Consider the following 20,179-nt stretch of genomic DNA (forward strand, 5'->3'; position numbering starts at 1 on the left):
CATCAGGAAGCACTACTTCACATTCAGGGCGGCTACGATCTGCAACCAGCTTCCAAGAGAAGTGGTGCTCACTCCTACCCAGGGGTCTTCAAAAGGAGGCTAGACAATCACCTAGCCGGGGTCATTTGACCCCAGTACTCTTTCCTGCCCATGGCAGGGGGTTGGACTTGATGATCTGCTCAGGTCCCTTCCGACCTTACCAACTATGAAATTATGAAACTATGAGGTCCCTTCCAGCCCTACTTTCCTATGATCCTACAATCATCCACCCCTGGTTTCATTTCACAATCAGGCATGAGCACTTCCTATTCCCCAAAAAGGAGCTTCCACAGAAGTAGAAAATAATAGTTTTAGTTATAAAAACTGGCGGAGCTACAATTAAACAGCATATAAAATACAAAAGATACAAATAACAAAATAGTGAATATCCATGAAGAGTGGTATAAAAAGAATTCAAGGCAATTATACACAAATATTCCAAGAAACTAAATTCTACATTAAGACCTACTTCATTTCTGCCCATTATGTTAGTCTATAATGCCCACACCATCTAATCCAAGAGGCTTTGCTGAACTAGCTTGAACACCCTAGGCTGAGCCTGGAAACATGTATGACCTCTGGAGTACAGAACAAACAAGCCTGCTCCATTCCAAATATAAGGGACTATGAAGGTATATTCTTCATCACCTGATAGCTGCAAGTGATTTCAAGAGTAGATCCAGGCAGAAGTCATTGCAGAAATCCATTTATTCTCCTTGTCTAAATTTGCATAAATCAAACAGAATTTGGTGCTACCATTGTCTAGCTCATTTGCAAATGAAGGTTCCCTATTTTACATTCTTCTGTCCCATGGAAATGAATTCCAGAGGTTTTCTATACATGGCATTCAAAATGTCTTTTCAGTTGCCCTTACAATATCGCTGGTAGTACAGTAAAGAGAGTATCTTTTGAGAAAGGAATATAGATAATCTATACACTTTCTTTCCTACAGAATGATTAAAGGAGAGGTATCTTGGGAGATATTGGTAAACATGGGCTACTGGTGCCCCCCCCCCTCAAACCAGTTAGCAACCCAGGGGGGTCCCCCGGCAGCCAAAGTCACTGACCAGGGTAGGGGTCCCCTGGCAGCTGATCTCACTGACCAGGGGTGACAGAGGGAGGCAGGGGTGGTCCCCCAGCAGCCGATCTCACTGAGTCCTGCAGCCACTTCCACGAGCGGTGTGGCCGCTTTTGCTGATGACCCCACTCCCTGGCAGGCACTTGCAGGGGGGGGGCACTGGCACTCCCGCCTGCCTCCCTGCCCATCGCCTAAACAGGGAGTGCGGCCTGATAGGGGGTGTACCAGCGCTCTCAGGGGGTGCACATGCACCCCTGTGTACCCCTTACACGTCGCCACTGTTGGTGAGTGTAAATACTGAACAGGTTGAGGGTTGGTTAGGATTTTAAGGGAGTATAAGCAGTGCATTAAATATCTGTGCAAAAGTAAAAAGGTTAGTTTAGTGACTAGGAAATGCTTTGTAGCAGAACATTTACAAGGAATGTGGAGTAGACTTCCAAACTGGAGCAGCCAAAGTCTCCTCACTTGAGTTTCATAAAGTTGCCTTATATATGACCTCCAGGAAACAGGCAACAGGGATCAACCTTATTAAAGACTTTTTTTTGGAAAAACAAGCTAAGACCTTATAGCTCTTTAAATATCCAAATTATATTATGTGCTGACTTTTCTGTAGCGTGACCATATGTCCTGTTTTAGCGAGGCAGTTCTGGATTTCAGAGCTTGGGCCAGGCTGGCTGTTGGGCATTATAATGGGTGTCCCAGAAACACAGGTGCATGGGGTGCAGTCTGGCCAGGAGTTGAAATGGTGTGGAGCACCTTGCAGGCAGGCAGGCAGGCACCACTGATTGCTTGGCATGTAGCCCCACCCCAGCCAACTTGTGAGAGCATTGTGAGATGTCCAGAATTTCCTGGATTTCCATATGGTCAGTCTACTTCTATGGCATTTGCCATTTCATTTTGGCAGCTGCTGCTCATTACAGATGTGGACTAACAAATCTGGCGTGTTCTCTGTAGGGTCATATGCTCCATGCTGTGTGCACTCGCTCAGGAATGTGACTATCTGAAAGACTCTCTCCAACAATGAAGACAGAGATTCCAAGAGTGACTCATTCAGCACTGCTTTTGAAAACTTTTCAGTAACAAAAGAAAACCAGTGTAGAAGACACAGCATACTGCTTTGCTAATAGCTAATCATTTCACCAATAAATCTGGTGCCAGTTGGCTGTTAGTTATAGCAGTATAAATGCCCAGTGTCGAGAGGATGTTGCAACCTTTAATAAATAATCATTATTATATTGAAAATTAATCTTCCTTGCACTGATTATGTTAGCTCAGCTGGAAGGCTGCCTTCTCACAGATCCAGTTATTTTTCTTGTTACAGTCAGTGCTATGAGCAAGTAATGAAGAAATGCATGCACAGGGATACTCCTTGTAAAGAGCGAACCTAGAGAAAAAAAGCATTATTTTGTTATATCATGACACACTACAAACAGATGCACCCTTATTACACCAGAAAAGTTCTTATGGCACAAAAACTGAGGAACCAGATAGCCCTGCCTTTTATAGTGCTGCAAATACCATACAATTGTGGTGTGATGATTCCTAGTAATAATTTATGCCACTGGATCAGGGAGGATGCTTGTTCACTTACGGTACTATTTCTAGGCAAACCACTGCATCCATGCTCTCCAGCTACCCTAGGCAGATACTCTCAGACCTTCAGGGTCCTGATCCCCAGGAAAAATGGCCCCAGATGCCTGGTCCCAACCAGAGAGCACCCAAGGGAATTCCCTTGCAGGGGATCCATGGATTCCTTGCTCTGTACTTGCAGAACTATGCCCCAGGAATCTCTTACAGGGGGATTTCAAGAACATGCATTTCATGTTACAGTGAGGGAATCCCATGGGGTTCTCAGGTCCATGCCTGCAAATGTGTGCTTTGGCTTCAGGCCCCTGAAGCCCTGCAAGCACTGGGGGCCCAACTCTGCTAGAGAATGGCCTTGGATGACACCTGTCTCTACCAGTCAATCAGATCAGTTGTATTGGGTGGGACACATCTCTATACAGCTGATTCCACCACAAAAAGGTTGCGTGTATGTAGCTGTACAAACCATATTACACAGGGCCAGCACCAGAACAACTGTTTAAGTCATAGTAAATAAGGCTTCACTAAACTGTTGAAGAACTTGAGAGTGCCTGGCTCTGCAGAACTCTATTGCCAGTGCCCTGACTAAAATATAATTACAGCACTTATCAGCTTCAAGAGGTGGAACCCAAGGATGGAATAAATCTGACTCATCCACTTAGCTACGGAAAGCACCAGCTTCCAGCTGCCTGGATCCAGCCTCTGGTGTTTTGAGCAAGTAGCAGATGTAAAAGTGGTGAGAGACTGGTGCCATACTAACAGCCTCAGGGGGAGCTTGGTGACATGCACAACATTAATGCTGCGAGCAACAAGGGTCTCACTCATAGCCTTGCCACTCCTGTTCCCCCAGTGCCATGGAGAATGAAATAATGCACGTGCTATGGCTTTCCAGTCTGTCACTGAGGAGCTGTGCTGTTTCCCACCATAAGCAGAGAAGAGACAGTTAGGAGTGTTTGGCAGGTGGAAAGAGGGTTGCATTGGGCTGGAAGTTGCTTCTTACTGGTGGTGGTGGGGATTGTGCAATGGCTTAGTGAAGCAGCACATCTGCACTGGTACCTGCTCATGCCCCAGAAAGACCTCAGCCCAACTGTGGGAGTTCTCAGGTGAAAAGGTGGTTCACTAAACTTACATATTCTTCTGTGCTGGAGTAAGAGGTGTGTTGTCCTCCCAAATCCAGCCATTCCTGTCTCTCTTAAATGAAAATCCAATCCAGTAAGTGTTGTTTGGAAACTGCCGTCTTAGAAATCCCTATGAGGAAACAAAAGCATTAAGGAAACACAAGTACCTTTATCTGATAAGTGTATAGGTTCAAAAATACTGTTGGAAAGCATTAAAAGAGGAGATAGCCCATGGCATAGCAGGTATGGAGAGATGCTCACTTGTAATGTTTCAGAAAGAGGGGTTACACTCGGGACAGTTTAGCTCACTTGCATCACTACAGCATCCGGCACAAGTAACAGATCTTAAGAGTTACTGCACAGTCCCAAGCAGCAACTTCCCTTCTCATTTTCAAGCCATTTCAAGTATATGCTTGTCCACACCTAGAGTGTTCTTCACCCATTTTGCAGCTGTCTGAGACCCCTACTTTCTACTATTTCAAGGGTATTGACAGGCTTTAGACAAACTTAAGAGGTATCCTTTTCCACTATCACTGATTGAGCCATCCTGTGCCATTGTGCACCAGTAGGTTATGTAGCTTGGCAAAAGTCACAGGAATTATAAATGCTAAGTGAAATAATTTGGTTGTGCACTGTAAAGTTATCTACCAAGCGGTACCAGGATTGTGTGCACTGTATACACAAGATTAAAGGTTTGAAGAAGAATCAGGAGGAGGAAACAAAACCCTGTCCAATAGAGTCTGTCTTATACCCTATGAGACAGATCCCAAGCCCTCTGCATGAGTCTCTGGATCAATCACTCTCTTCCCTTTCTTTCTTTTTACTTTCTCTCTTTACATGAATTGGTCTTTTTTTCTTTCAGGAAATTGTCAGAGCAGATTTCACCAGCAGATGTGAAGAGCTGAGAACTCACTTTTCCTGAACTAGGATGGTGGATGCTGTGTGATACACTTCCAGTTTTAAAATGCTCCCTGCAGTGGAAGGAAGTATAAAATATTTGTAACATACATTTTGTGTTTCACATTTGCAGGCAGCAACTATAAAAGGGGAGGGTTTGGGGTTGTTTTTTTTTGGGGGGGGAGAGGTAGACACAGTCCCCCCCCCCCCCCCCCCGAGACCTTTGACAATTAAAAAAGAAAAACAACTGCAAATGAGGAAGAAAACAGAATGCAAAAATAAAAATAAAAATTCTGTGAACAATAAGTTGTGATAATTTCCACATCCAGTCTAGCCATCATGACAGCATATGTGACCTGCACATATACTTTGCCAGTGTGCAGCTGCCCCTATACTCATCTAAATCTTTCTAGTAGTTAGGAGAAAAAGACAGTTGGTATCTTTAGGGCACTGCTTAGATCCCTTAATACATAAAAGAGGAAATGAGTAAGCTCTGTGGAAGGCCCCTCCTGCTCCTAAACACGCTACATACAGTTCAGGAGACTCACAGATCCCAAGGTCCTCACTAATATGTTGTGGCTGGCAAGAAACGGTTTAGCTTAGGATATAAACAGATGTCAAAAACTGGATAGGCATCTGGCTAGGGTCATCTGACCCCATCACTCTTTCCTGCCCAGGCAGGAGGTCAGACTCAATGACCTGTTGATGTTGCTTCTGACCCTAGCATCTATGAATCTATGAACTGAAGTGGGTAAGCGGTGCCAGGATGTGCTCTGGCCCAGCTGTTTCACTTCACTAAGTGAAACGGATGGGCCTGTGGTCCTTCAGGGTTAGCCTCTGCTGTTCTGGGAGTGGAAGGAGCCCAACTATGTGGACATCACTTAGGGCACACCTCTGCAAGCGGATAGGGTGACCACCATTTCCAAATGCAAAGGTGGGACACATGCTCACCTCTCCCTTCCCGCCCCCTCTGCCAGCATCATGGCTAGAGCACTGCCAAGTGGAGTGTGGGGTGAGGCGGGATGTGGGCTGCCTGCTGCTGGCTTGGGGCTCCTCACCATGCTGATTTTTCTCTGGGACATCCATGCCAGACAGGCACCCATTGCTCACCCAGCAGCAGTAGGGGGCACAACTCTACACTGCCACTACCCCCACTGCTGCTGCGTGGGCAGGGCAGCACAGCCAGCATGGGGCTCCCAGAGGGAGGGCCACATCCACTCCTGTCCGACGCAGAAATCTGGTGGGGCACATGGATCCTAGTGCCCCTCCCAGGGAGTGTGCACAGTGGCAGGGAGCCACCCCCTCCCCATTCCCCAGACATACACATGGCGCCTCCTGAGTCCTGCTCCCAGAAGCCCCAAGTAGCCCCTTGCAGGCTGGAGTGCTGCTAGCCTACAAAGGGAAACATGCTGTTTCCCGCAGAAAAAACCAGGATCCCAGTACAACACCGCAAATCCGGGACAAATGCTGTCCTGGGACCAGGACTTGATGTTCCCATTACGGGGCTGTCCTGCCCAATTAGGGTTGGGTGGTCACCCTACAAGCAGGGAACCCTGGGCTTCCTTGCTTGCAGAGCTATGCCCCAAGTCAGAATCTGTGGATATGTCCCTACAAGCAGGGAATCCTGGGACAGCACTAATGAGGCTTCTGCAAAGGAGGTAGTCTACATTTTCTGTATAAAGGTGGTGAACTCCTCTTTGGTTCTTGTGCCAGTTTCTGGGGCTGCAGGTTGGCACAATACCTCTTTTACTGCCACAAATTTGGGCATATGTAGCATAACAAAGGCCATGGGTGTCTGTTTGGTTTCACTTTGTGCACCAAACCTAAGTGTGTTAGCCACATAGCCACGTAATGGATATTTTTGGCCGTTATGTGTTGGCTGCAGTTCTACTTTTGGCTGTGGGTTTCTAAAGCATGTGCACAAAGACTGAGCAAACTCAGTAGGCTATGCCCTCTCAATTTGCTGTGATGTGCATTTGCCCAGTCTGCATGTACATCTGTGTCCAAGTGACAGAAACCCAGCCAGCCAGACACCCAGGACAAATGTGTGGAGGAAAATAGAGTGCTGCACTGCTTTAGACTCAAGAGCTATGTGAACGCACTTGCTATGGAAGTAAGAGAGCTGGCTTCTAGTCCCTACCCCAGGTGAGGTTTGACTCTGCATCTCTCTGACATCCTTGCATAGTGTAGCAACCACCAAGCCACACATCAGTATGACCTGGAGCCCTCTCCAGCACTCCTTTGAAAACAGTCTCCCTGGGCAGCCACAAGAGTGAGATACAGAGATTTAGAGGGAGCAGAGCAGGTCAGAGGGTGTGTGGCTTTTCTGTGTTGTTCTCCATTCAGGTTTTTGTTTTTTGTTTTTTTTACTATTAAGTACATGGGGCAGTGGATTAGCTTCAAAAGGAGTGATGAAGACATCTTTACTAGTGCTTCACCTATGGCATGGGTGTCAAAGTAATGACCTGCTGGTCTCTACCATTCAGCCACTGGTAGGGCCCATGGGACTCAAAGTTGAGACCTGGCCACTCCTGGACTGCACCACATGTGGCACCCACTCCAGTACTTGCCCCACAACAGCAGAGTAACCGCTGTATTTAGAAATACCTCAGAGTGCCTGTGTGCCGTTCCACCACTCTGGGGCCATGCTGCCCACAGCACCTGATCCAGCACATGGCGCTCACTCTGGCTGCTCTGGGACATCTGCTGGATCTGGCATGTAGGGCTGATTTGTGGGTCTGATCTGCCCCACAGACTGGCCTGCAGGGCTGGATGAGTTTGACACCCCTGACCTATGGGATGTGTTTAGAGTATTATTAAAAGAAGTTAGAGAATAGTTACATGTTCAAGATCGCTTTACTTAAGGGGGGAATCTAGAGTTTTCTGGGCAAGTGCCATATGCACTCAGCAATTGGGAGTGAGATATGGAAGGTTCCCCTTCTTTATGCAGACTTACACTCAGGTGCCTGCACATGTAGCAGAGTGTGTACCTCCCCCTTTCCCCCCATGCATTTTTTTACTCTGCACATGCTCACCAATCCACACTGAAGAGACAGGACTAGAAATGCCTGGGTATATGGCTAGAATACTTCCATTTGGCACACAAAGGCCAATAGAAATTTGCCCCAAATGGTCCCTACAGTAAGGGGAGCTATGCAGGTTTACAAGGACCTGCCCCCAATTTCAGACTCTGGGGATATGAGAACAGTAGAAATATAGGAATCGAAGTAATTTTGCTTCCTTGTGGGCAACTCTGATAGTTACACTGAGTTTTATAAACCAACAACAAAACAAAGCAAAACAAAACAAAAAAAGCCAGGTAGCTGTATGTCATACTAGCTTTGCTCTATCCTTCACCAGGATAAGGGTGGAATTACACAAGAAGGACAACCTGATGTGGGCAATTCTGATAGTTGCACAGAGTTTAAAAAAAGGAAAAAAAGGTCAGGTTGCTATAAGGCCCATACCAACTTTGCTTTATCTTTCACCAGGACAAGACTAGAATTCCAAACGGAGCACAATGTCTGACTCTCCTCCCATGTGTCCTTCTGTTCAGAAACATAATAACAGGACTTATCACTCTTCAACTGCCAGTTTGCAGGGCACAATCTGCAATTTACTCCTGGAGAAAAGAAAGAAAAAAGTTTGTTTTTTTTCTGTAATCCAGAACGGTGGATTACAGAGCACAGTGGGCCCAAGTGGGATCCCATTTGGGTCCACACTGAGAGCTGGGGAAGAGTTGGGCTACTGTGTTTTGCTTCAAATTGACTAGTAGGCACACATGAGAAATCTATTTTGTCTGTAGGCAGGGTAGAGTTGCACCCTATAGACTAAGTAAATCAGGGTGTGTCTACACAAGATGCTTTACTGCACAGTAAACTAATCTACTGTGTAGTAAAGCGTCATTACGTAACTGTGTGCAGGAGCTACTGTAAAATAGATTAGTCTGCTGTGCAGTTTTCTACTACCTGTAAAGACAGGTAGATTTACTGCACATTAGCTACTGCATAGTAGCGCAGGGTTACATAGCAGACCAGTAGCCAGGGCTCGGAAACTGCCTGCTGCAGGGGGCAGAGGACATTGTTCCAGTCCCCACTGCATGATCAGAGCCAGGGTTGGACAGCAGGCAGCTGCCTGGGGCAGGGGTTGGGATGGAAGACAGCTACCCTGGAGACAAGAAAACTCCCCCCACTCCCATGCCTGACTCTGATGCCCCCTGCCAGCCTGGGGCTGTCACCTGGGGGAGACCAGAGTTCTCCCTGGCTGCCATATAGTAGCAAAACAAGACAGGAGTATATCTGCCCTGAACTGTTCCCATGGGGAGCAAATTTGATCCAGAAGGGCACACACAAGTTTTCCTGGTATAACTGGTAACTCATCATCCAGTAATTAATATTAATTACTTGTAGCTTTCCATACTGTCACATTCAGGATTTATCACTGATGAAATTTGTTTCCAGTTCAGACTATGGCTCTTACTGTTCTTTATTTCTCCTTTCTCTGGTCTTATTCCTCTTCCTTTTCTGCATCCCCTGCATTTCCTTTATGAGTTATCTTCCCCTCAGCAGTTTCAAATTTCCACTTTAATTGTTTCACCCCATCTCCTCTGTTTTCCATCTTTAACGGTATAATTAAATCTGGCATCTAAAATATCACTACAAATATCATCACTGGATTTCAATAGGTAGTGAGCATTTGCAGCTTCCAAAGGCAAAGTTGCAGGCATTCTGCATATACAGGAAGGTTAAACAGGATCCACTAAAACTTGTATCCCATTTTCAGATCACTTGCAAAAACAGAGGCTGAAAACCAAAATTTTAAAATGGAAATGCGAATGCTGATTGGATGTGCCTAAAGGCCATAAACTCATCAAGCAGGCCAACCCAGGCAGTGATCAAATACAAATGAATAAGATATGTAGTTAGCTCAAGCAACACAGAGCATGCATTTCACCTGGTGTTGTGAGGGGGATCTTCAGAGCAAATTAGTATACCTTCTCATTGTAGGACCAAGAATTGAGGGAAAGGGGCAGTGCTGAAGGCATGAGGAATGTATATCCTCCTTCTCCCCTCATGGTTTTCTATTTACAGATCTCTTATTCTCTGCCTTCCCTCCCTCCCTCTTTCCTAAATATCACATATATGTAAATTAAACTTCTCAATTTGATTCTACTACTGATTCTTTGCAAACGTATTAACAATTTCCAGGCCATACCAATACACATTCTTTATTTTTGTCCTTTCTGTCACCAAAATCCATTAATTTGAGGTGGTTGAAACTTGACCTATGTCCCAAAACAAAGCACTCCCTCACTCTCCCCCTGGCCCATACCCTTAGGTTACAGAAGATAGAGAAGTAATGCAGTTATTAGAGGTAGTAGAAGACCCTGATTTTTAAAGCAAACAGTTTAATCTTCTGTGAATGACCTCAGAATACATCTCTTAGGAGACATGAATTGTCCTTGTTCAGATTAAACATCATGATCCATGAAAATAATTATACTCCACTCTGCACCATATATTAGAGGGGATATAGTTTACACAAGTGCATTAGTGTGTATATTGATCTTTAAAGACATAAAGGCTCCTTTGTCACTCTTACTTATTATGTAAATCTTTATCTAATCTCCAGAAGTTAGAATAGAAGTTAGCCTTCTGGAGGGTGGGGGAACATATAACCATGGGGCTCAGGGTCTAAAAGAATGGAGGAGTGCAAAGCCAAGGTCTCCCCCATGCTGGGGTTGGCTTCAGGGGTACTCCGAGACACTGAGTGGCTGGGGATCCCTTGGGAATTTCTGACACAAGTGCATTACTGCTCCATTTACCATTATTTTTATTCTCCTTTCCACCATCCAAACACAAACTCTCTCTTATTTCTTGCAGCTTCTTTGTGAAATCTGTTTGCAGAACTTCCTCCTTTGGCTTGAGTTTTTCAGCCTTTTCCTGGCAGTCCTTGGTAACCTGGAAAACTGCAATTCACAAATCATTTTTCAATGTGATCTTTTACATATGCAATGTGAGGAGCATTTTAGTATTTGACTGGCATAACAGGCTCCGCCTACAGGGGCAGCCACAGCACCCCCAGGGGCTACACTATGCCCATTCACCTACTCCGGCTTCCTATCGGATCTCCTCCTCTCTCACCTTTCATGTCTTCACATTAAAAATGAATATATTTTGGAGGCTTTCTTCAAATTCCCAGGGTTTGGCTTTCAGGGCCTTAGCCTTCCCTGCTCATCATTAGGCTGCAAGGCCTGGACCCTGGTTGGGCTCTATCTTGGCCTTAACCCCTCACTATAAGGAGTGGTTCCCAGGTATTCCACCTGTGATACTCTCTAACGGTGGTCATCTTATTCAGGCGTTGGCCTTTTAGCTCCAGTTTCTCTTGTGCCCTTGTGCTCTTTGGCTTCAGATCTGCCTGTGCCACCTTTCAGAGCAATAGCCCATCTAGGTCTCCTCCAGCCAGTCCCAGACTGGCTGCCTTTCAGGAGAGTCCTTACCCCTATAGGCCTCTTCAGGGTATAGTTTGGATATATTATTAATTATTAGGCTGACGACAGTTGCATAGGTTATTTCTTATTGCTTGAATATAAATAGAGTATAAACTTGTTCCTTTCATTTACTCTCTAATTCAGTAATAGACCATTACATTTACTTGGTAAACATCTGTGTTTCTCAGAAATGTTTCTTAGGAAAGAACACAATATTTTAGTGTTATTTTCTACCTAAATAAATGAGAGGGCCATATTATGGAACCTGCCATCTTTGTATCACTGATTTGTCTCCAGCACAGCCCTATCTAAGGCATTTTCCCTAGTCAGTTCTCTGCTGTGAAATGGATGTGAATCCAGGTATTAATGGGACAGTGTGCCACAGCACAAAAGTTACTTTCCTTTTCAGACAAAAATTCCCACCTTTGGCAGATTAAGAGGCCAAGCAGTGGAGGGGCTTTGCAGACTAAATTCACTTCTAGCAGTGGTGGTACTCTTGAAATAGGGTCAGGGAATAGCTGTGCAGGAAGAAGTGAATTAGCTGCTTGGGAAGCTGGCACTGCCATTGCCCAAGTGCTGCCCCTTCTAAGGGTGAACCAAGAATTTCAGTCTAGAGGGGATGCCAATCTGACCTTTTTTACTGCCTCTGTGATGAAAAAATAAATGAAAATATTTTGGTACTTACACAGGACTGCCAGGGCTGTCAGACCTACCACTAATAGCAGGCACAGGGTGAACAAAGTCACAGTAGCCACACGCCATGTGGAGGATAGAGTGGAACGTACTGAGAGAAAGACAACAATCAGGTATTAACGAAGGTGGAGGCTGAAAGGTCCTTACTCCATTCCCATGTTCTTTTCCAGAGCTTTTGTTTTTCCTTCTCTGTTATCACAGATCTGCATGTCCAGCTTCTGACAGTGTGGCATCAGGTACTGGAACCCCCTGGGGAGATATCTGTATACAAGGTGTACACAACGGTAGCCCAGACACCAGTATAGTTGGCATTTCCACTTCACTCTGTCTGCAGAATTCTCAGGACCCCAACATTAAAGAGGCAATTTCTTGCCTCCCTCTCTACCAGAAACACTTCCCAGGTTGGAGGAGCAACAGCAGCAGCAGCATCAGCAGCAGTGGGGTATTACTTGTGTTCCATGTGCATTTGAGAAAATCATACCCTTATACATTATGCCACAGCAGCCCACACTTAGCAACATGTCTTGTATCTCCTCCTTGTTCACCAGCCTCCTGGCTCTTGGCGAAACAAGAGAAAGCTCCTTCACTCCAGTGCTGGCCTTATCTCCAGTCAACAGCTTCTTAATTTTTTTCCCTCCAGCATCTGCATGTCCTTCCTTACCATTCACTACTTCTCCTTCCTTCACTAGACACCACTGAGGTCATCTTAAGCAACATTTTTTATTCTTAATTGAGGATGCAGTTTATACACCTTACTGTGCCCTATAGGCAGGCACCTCCTTCCTCTCAGGCTTCATCAGCATCACCTCTTTAAGGAAGGTGACCACAGCCTTGCTTCCAAAATTCAAGCAGGGCTCACTTGTCCTGGAGAGTGCCCCAACCATCAAGCTATAGGTGTTCTGTGGTGTCTTAGGGTGAGGCAGCCTCCACCCCATCCTGTTGAATCTCCCACTGTGCAGAAAAGAACCCAAGATTCCTTGGTTCAGCAGGAGACAAAGTGAGCCTGACTTTTGCTTGTTGATAAGGACACTCAACAGACAGAGCCCTGGGGCTCATTGCCTGCTCCAAAGACAGTGCATTTCACACTAAATAGTCAGTGGGCATGTCTATACGAGATGCTTTATTTGATATTACAGGAAGTTCCTGTGCATTAAGAGTCACTATCTACACGTGCAGATGCTTACTAGACAGTAATTTGCTCTAATCTCAAGTAAATTTGCTACCTGTAAATACAAGTAGCAAATTTACTTGGGAGTAATTACTGCACAGTTTGGCATGTGTAGATGGCCAAATGGGAGCAAATTTACTCCCAGTCAGCTGGACAGGAGGGGGAGGGAGATTGCTCCCTGTTCCTGGGATCTGCCTGCTTCCAGGGCAGGCTCCGCCATTGGAGCGTGGGCGGGGACAATGTCCCCCTGCCCTGGCAGCAGGGGGCTGGGAGCAATCACGGAGCAGGGGCTGGGATCTCCCTGCTGCTGGTGCAGGGGGGCATTGTTCCTACGCAGGCTCCAGTGGCACAGCCCGCCCCAGCAGCAGGCAGCTTCCAGGGCCAGGAAGCAATCTCCCAGCCCCCACCATGAGACAGCTGTCTCCTGGCCTTGTGCTTCATGCCAGCCCCTGGGCTAGCACCAAGGTGGAGACTAGAGCTCCCCCAGCTGCTTCAGGGGCCTGATGCAGGGCTGGTGGGGGCGGGAGCAGACTGCTACCATAAGCAGTAAATCTGCTCCCACTTCCCCACATGTGTAAACACGTGTCCAGGATATTTATATGTATGGACACAAAGCCTAAGCAGTTGTCCAGCCATGAGCCTTTCTAAGCCAGTGGAAGCGGGGTGGGGGATTTAAATCCTCTCAGGTAGTTTAAGGAATTGGACTGACATCACCAACTTCTCTAAGCACCAAGATATTGTACAAAAGGGAACATTTGAAAGGAAGGGATAGCTACCATTTTGTTTTTCATCGGGTCTGACCTGTGAGGCACATGATACGCATGCCCTAAGAATGCCAACTGCAGGAAACCTTCAGAGGAGAGAGCTTAAGGAAGAGAAGCACCTAGATGAACATACAGTTTATGGATTCCAAGTAGTGCGTGCAAACAAAAAATGTCACATATGGAATTTGAATATCGAGGACTGTCACTGCTCAGCTGCTCTATAACCTGTGTTGCGTGTACGGTTTAGAAGCCTCCAGCCTGAGTGAGGCAGCATGAGAAATAGGATTTTCAAGATGGCGATTTTGGACTTAGGGATTTACTTATGTCCCATGCACAGTGCTGTGCACTTATGCCCCAGCACTTATGCCCCACGTAGGAGCCTTTGGATCTAGCTCAATACATTACAGAAGGAAGAAAGGGTGAAGCCACTTTGAAAGTACCAGGATGCACCAGTCGCAGTCTTGTTTGTTATACCTTTGTTTCTTCAGAGTGGTAGTGGGGGGTGGGCAAAGTAGCCCAGATGAGAGAGCACAGCACAACTGCAACCCTTCTGCCAGGCACTGGACAGCAGTAGCAGGGGCCAGGTTCAAATTCAGGGCATTGTGAAAACTTTCTATTTGGATTCAAGTTCCTCTCCAGAAACTTGGCAAAATAAATTGTTACAGTGTATTCCAAAGGGAACACATGTCCCCACTCACAAGCAAAATTCAACTATAACAGGGTTTTTTTAAAGGGGAAAAACGAAAATACAACCCTAAAAACCTTTATTTTCAAATAAGAATTAGCTGAAGCTACAAACAGTTAACACTCTGTCTGAATCACCACCAGTCTAACCCACGGGTACTACCTCTTAACACTGTCTTCTAAGAAGGGAGACTCAGTCAGAGCTGCTTCCCAGGAGTTCTATTACCTATGCACCTATGCACCTATGCATCCAATAATGGGAGGTGCTGGGTAGGGAGGACCATCGTGAGGTCCCTGCCACTCCTTTGCTGTTGATCCTTGCTGCCAGTGGTCATTACTTTGCTTCAGGGGCCCTATCATCAACTGCAACAGAACCAGTCAATCCCAGATCAGACTCATCACCCATCTTTGGACATACAGCTAAGACAAGCATGGAAGATAATCATCCTCAATTGCAAGTGGTTGCTGAAGAAGATCACCAGTGCTAGCCAAAGTGACAAGTCCTGTGGAGGGAAGTCTTGCATTGGAGCTCACCACTGGGGATTACTTTCTCACCCCCTTTGAGGGGTCATGACTTCCCCTACTGGGAATCTTTGCTCCTCACAGCCTTTGGGGATCCCAAAGTCTTCTGTGATGGGTGCATCCTGGTGCTTTCTCTTTCACAAGCTTTCAAATGGGAGCTTTCTAGATGCTTCACCCCAACACACTAGAGAAACTTGTACCCACAGGGAGTTTCCCATTGAAAATTGATGCGCTTCTTAGGTTTGAGAGTAGGTGTGGAAGGATCTCAATGGAACAACATGGGAGAGGAAAGGGGGACAAGGATAGAAAGAGCAGGGATGGGAGGAAGGTAAATGAGAAATTAAACAAAACTGCAGAGACAGGACCCAAGACCTTGAGGGATTGGAGCACAAAGCCAGGAAGTAAAGGGCAGGGCAAAAGGAGCCAAAACTGCTGGGAGGGCCTTACCTTTTTGGCTGCCTGGTTGTTCATGGGCAGAAGCTGCATTCCAAGATGCCTGAAAATTTAAAGTGGTGTATCCTTCCTCGTCCTGCATCTCCAACCCTCTGTGCTGCCTCCCTGAGGTGTTACCTACTGGGTGATGATGATGCTCTGGTGGGTCTGCAACACCAAGAAAAGTGATTAATGCTTCCCCATTTCAGCTTAGCTCACACAGAAAACTGAAGCCAGGCTTGAAATAGGCTTGAAATAGGGAACTTGTGGCTTCAGTAGTAAGTGCAAGATACAGTGGGTTGGCATTTCTTCTCTCTCTCCTTTTATTGAAATTCTGCAGTTTTTGAAGATGAAATTAAAAAAAAAATCAATTAAAGGTTTCAAAATGATTCTCTCACCTGAATTGGAGGGTGTTGAGCTGGACCAGTCTACAATGAGGTGGGTGGACAACTGGCTTAGAGGCTGACCCCAGAGAGTTGTAATCAATGGGATGGCCTCATCCTGGAGGGCCATCTCCAGTGTTGACCCCTGGGGATCTGTGCTTGGACCTGTGCTCCTTAACATATTTATTAATGACTTGGATGAGAGGGTGGAAAGCTCAATGATTACGTTTTGCAGATGATACTAAGCTGTGGGGAAACATAGGCACATCAGAGGATAGGGTAAGGATCCAGGAACTGTATTAAGCTCTTTCCCAGCTTTTCAGTTTGGCCAATGAACTGAAATATCTAGTCCTCATCCAGTTATCCTCCTTCTAACTAATATAATGACCTGACTCAGGAAAATAAGGTACAGCTATAGCTATCATGAACTCTGGTGCCCTCAGCTGCTGTATTGATTCCACAGGGTCACTAGAAACTGGAACAGATTGCAGTAGTTTTCAGGTCTCTCTAGTTAAAATCAGTAGTCTGGCTAGACACATCTACCTCAGATGCTTTACTGCACAATTGACTAATTAACTGCACAGTAATGTGTCGTTGTCTACATATGAGGACACTTACTGCACAGTCAATTAGTCAACTGCAGGGTTAATTTGTTACCTGCAAATGTGTATGGGGCCAGGAGACAGCTGTCTCCTGGTCCCATGCTTTCTTCCAGCTCCTGGGATAGCACCCATAGGGAGCCTGGAGCTGCCCTGGCTGCTGCAGGGAGGCAGAGCAGGGTGTGATCATCCCTTTTCTAGTTGCCCCCATTGGAATCAAATCTGCTCTCAAGAGGAAGCACATGTATACATGCTCCCCAGTGACTTAATGCACAGTATTTTTAGACTGCATTCAGCCTACTTTGAACTGATTGCACATGTAGACATGCCTGCTGAGTGCATAAAAGGCTCAGGATCAGGAGTAGCGCAAAGAAGGCATAAATCCACTTGCTCATTGCCTGCCTCAACTATATTGCTTATGCAACCTGAGGGTCAGCACGCATAGCACACAGATATATTCTAACTTCCCTGAAAGTAGTAGGAGTCCCAAATAAACTGTGATTATGCAGATTGAATGACAAAATAACCACTTTGCTTCCTATTGAGTCAAAGATGCAAGCTGCAGCTTGAAGGGAAGGTGTGTCATGGTTCTTTATGCAGTTCAATGAAAAGGGGGAAGTGATTTTCAGACTGAAATATCCAGTGTCTAGGGTTATAAAATACAAACAAGAGTCTTCTGCAACATATATTAATGTGAATGTTATGTGAGCAACAGCAGGAGGAACCAGGGGGCATTTTGCAGAACTGTGCTGACTGTTAATTTGGACTTTAACTCCAAGAAATGCCCAGGGGCTAGGAGGTCAGGGAAAAAGGAAGAGGAAGCTTGAGACTGCAGTAAAGGGAAGATAAAGCAGCCTGAAAGTGGAACCTGGTCATCCCTATGCAGAGGACTGCACAGTGCAGATGGAGAGCTCACTGGCTCCATCAGTGAGGACTGTGGACTAAGAGGCTGGACTCAGACTTGGGGGAAGCTACAGGATGTTGTTTGCAGGGCTTTGGGTTGTAGCCGTGTTGGTCTAAGGACATAGGCAGACAAGGTTCCTTGGGTGAATTTGATATCTTTTATTAGACCAACCCAAATGGTTGGAGAATAGCTATTAAGCAAGCTTTTGGGTTCAAAAACCCTTTGTCAGGCTAAGGATGCCACAGCAGTTGCTGCGTGCTCTTCCTGGATGGAATGAAAAGGAAAGAAGCCGGGGGCTGGGCTGGGCTGGGCTGGGGAGTCAGTTGCCAGGCAGATTGTAATGTATCAAAAATCCAATGTCTATGTTTAGTCCCTGATCTCTAATATCCAGCAGGTTGATGAAATGGAGCTCATAGGCTCGTCTCTGGGAAGTGTTGTGTAAGTTTCCCTTGAGGATCAGGACTGAGAGATTGGAGAGAGAGTGGCCCTCCTGTGAGAAACGAGCCCCCACCGGTAATTGAGTGTTTCTGTCTTTGATGGATTTCCGGTGTGCGTTCATTCTGGTGCGCAGTTGTTGTCTGGTCTCTCCTACATATCTTCCATCAGGGCATTTGGTGCATTGGATGAGGTATACTACATTCCTGGAGGTGCAGCTGTAAGATCCTGGGATGCTGATGGCTCTGTTGTGGGGTGTAGTAATAGTGGGGGTGGTGGAGATGTGTTGGCAGGTTTTGTATTTCTTGTCTTGGCTCGGTCTGGATCCTTTTGGTGTATTCTGGGGTTGAGGAAGTTTGCTTCTGGTGATGAGGTTGGCGAGGTTTGGTGCTTGTCTGAAGGCTAGGATGGGTGGCTCTGGGAAGATCTTTTTAAGAATAGGGTCTCTTTCTAATATGGGTTGCAATTTTTTGAGGATTTTCCGTACAGGTTCAAGGGATGGGTGATATGTCATAACCAGAGGTGTGCGATTTGTGGGGGGTTTTCTTCTGTACTGCAGCAGTTCTTCACGTGGTATCCAGGTGGCTTTCAAATGTGCAATCTACCTCTCTGGGGGAGTGTCCTTGCTGGGTGAAAGCCTTTTTAAGATTGGTGAGGTGGCAATCCCGGGTGTTCTCTTCAGTACAAATGCGGTGGTATTTGAGGACTTGGCTGTATATCACAGCTTTTTTGGTGTGTTTAGGGTGATTGCTGGTTCTGTGCAGTTATGTATGTTGGTCTGTGGGTTTCTTGTATACTGTGGTCTGTATTTTACCCTTCTGGATACTGATCATTGTGTCTAAAAAGGAGATGTTGGTGCTGGAGTATTCTAAAGAAAATCGGATGGAGGGATGGTGACTGTTGAATTTCTGGTGGAACTCAATCAGAGATTGCAGGTTCTCAGTACAAATGATGAAGATGTCATCGATGTATCGTAAGTATAGCAAGGGTTTGATGGTGCAGTTCTTAAGGAAGTCTTCTTCCAGGAGGCTCATAAAAAGGATGTTGTTTAAGCACTCTAAAGACTAAAGGCTTGTTTGGGGACACTTCCAGAGATAGTTTCATAGCTGGTAGGGTCAGAAGGGACCTGAGCAGATCATAAAGTCTGATCCCCTGCCATGGCAGGAAAGAGTACTGGGGTCAAACGACCTCAGCAAGGTGTCTATCTAGTTTCCTTTTGAAGACCCCCAGGGTAGGAGTGAACACCACTACCTTTGGAAGTTGGTTCCAGATCCTAGCTGCCCTGACTGTGAAGTAGTGCCTCCTGATATCTAGCCTGAATCCACTCTCTGTCAGCTTATGGCCATTATTCCTTATTACTCCCAGTAGTGCTCGGGGGAACAGGGACTCTCCTATTGCCTGCTGGTCTCCCTTGGCCAGTTTATAGATGGCCACCAGATCCCCTCTCAGCCTTCTCTTGTGAAGGCTGAACAGGTTCAGGTCCCATAGCCTCTCCTCGTAGGGCCTGCCCTGTTGCCCCCTGATCATGTGAGTGGCCCTCCTCTGGAGCCTCTCGATGCTGTCCACATCCCTCCTGAAGTGAAGTGCCCAGAACTGGACACAGTACTCCAACTGCGGCCTGACCAGTGTCGCATAAAGGGGGAGGATCACCTCCTTGGACCGCTTCATGATGCATCTGTGGATGCATGACAAGGTGCGGTTAGACTTCCTGACTGCATCCCCACATTGGCGGCCCATGTTCATCTTGGAGTCTATAATGACTCCTGTAGGTATGCTGCTGGTTCTTTCTCCCTAGGTGCAATACCTTGCACTTGTCAGTATTGAATCCCATCTTATTCTCATCCGCCCACCCCTGTAACCTGTCCAGATCCAATTGCAACCCATCCATCCATTCTAGCGTGCCCACTTCTCCCCACATCTTAGTGTCATCTGCGAATTCGAACAAGGCGCTTCCCCCCCCCTCGTCCAAGTCGCTGATGAAGATGTTGAACAGAGAGTGCCCGAGGACCAAGCCCTGGGGGATCCCACTGCTCACATCCCTCCAGGTCAAAAATGACCCATCCACCACCAATCTCTGGGTGCGGCCCTCCAGCTAATTGGTGACCCATCTGACTGCGTAGGCATTGACACCACAAACTCCGAATTTTTTTTACGAGAATGGGGTGAGAGATAGTGTTGACGGTCTTCCTAAAATCCAGAAAGACTATTTCCACCGCGACACCTGCATCCAAGGTTTTTGTGACCTGGTCATAGAAGGCCACCAGGTTGGTCTGGCAGGACCTGCCTCTCATGAACCCATGTTGAATCTCCCCTGCTGGTCCCTCGTAGATATGCACCTGGATAATTTTCTCAAAGAGCTTCCCCAGAATCAATGTAAGACTAACAGGCC

At 46.4% G+C, this 20,179-nt stretch overlaps 1 protein-coding gene across 1 annotated transcript in view; it reads right to left on the reverse strand.

Moving 5' to 3' along the window:
• Nucleotides 1-335: 335 nt before the first annotated feature.
• Nucleotides 336-20,179, reverse strand: part of LOC109285733 (C-type lectin domain family 1 member A) — a 54,740-nt gene continuing 34,896 nt past the window's right edge. The window contains exons 4-9 of the mRNA XM_059726759.1: nucleotides 15,485-15,637; nucleotides 11,892-11,990; nucleotides 10,541-10,684; nucleotides 8,184-8,338; nucleotides 3,831-3,949; nucleotides 336-2,501 (exon numbers count right to left, since the gene is read on the reverse strand). Coding sequence (XP_059582742.1) covers nucleotides 2,384-2,501; nucleotides 3,831-3,949; nucleotides 8,184-8,338; nucleotides 10,541-10,684; nucleotides 11,892-11,990; nucleotides 15,485-15,637 — 788 coding nt within the window. The 3' untranslated portion in view covers nucleotides 336-2,383. The remainder of the gene's footprint in view (nucleotides 2,502-3,830; nucleotides 3,950-8,183; nucleotides 8,339-10,540; nucleotides 10,685-11,891; nucleotides 11,991-15,484; nucleotides 15,638-20,179) is intronic.

This window comes from Alligator mississippiensis, chromosome 4 (assembly GCF_030867095.1).
Source record: "Alligator mississippiensis isolate rAllMis1 chromosome 4, rAllMis1, whole genome shotgun sequence".
NCBI lineage: Eukaryota > Metazoa > Chordata > Crocodylia > Alligatoridae > Alligator > Alligator mississippiensis.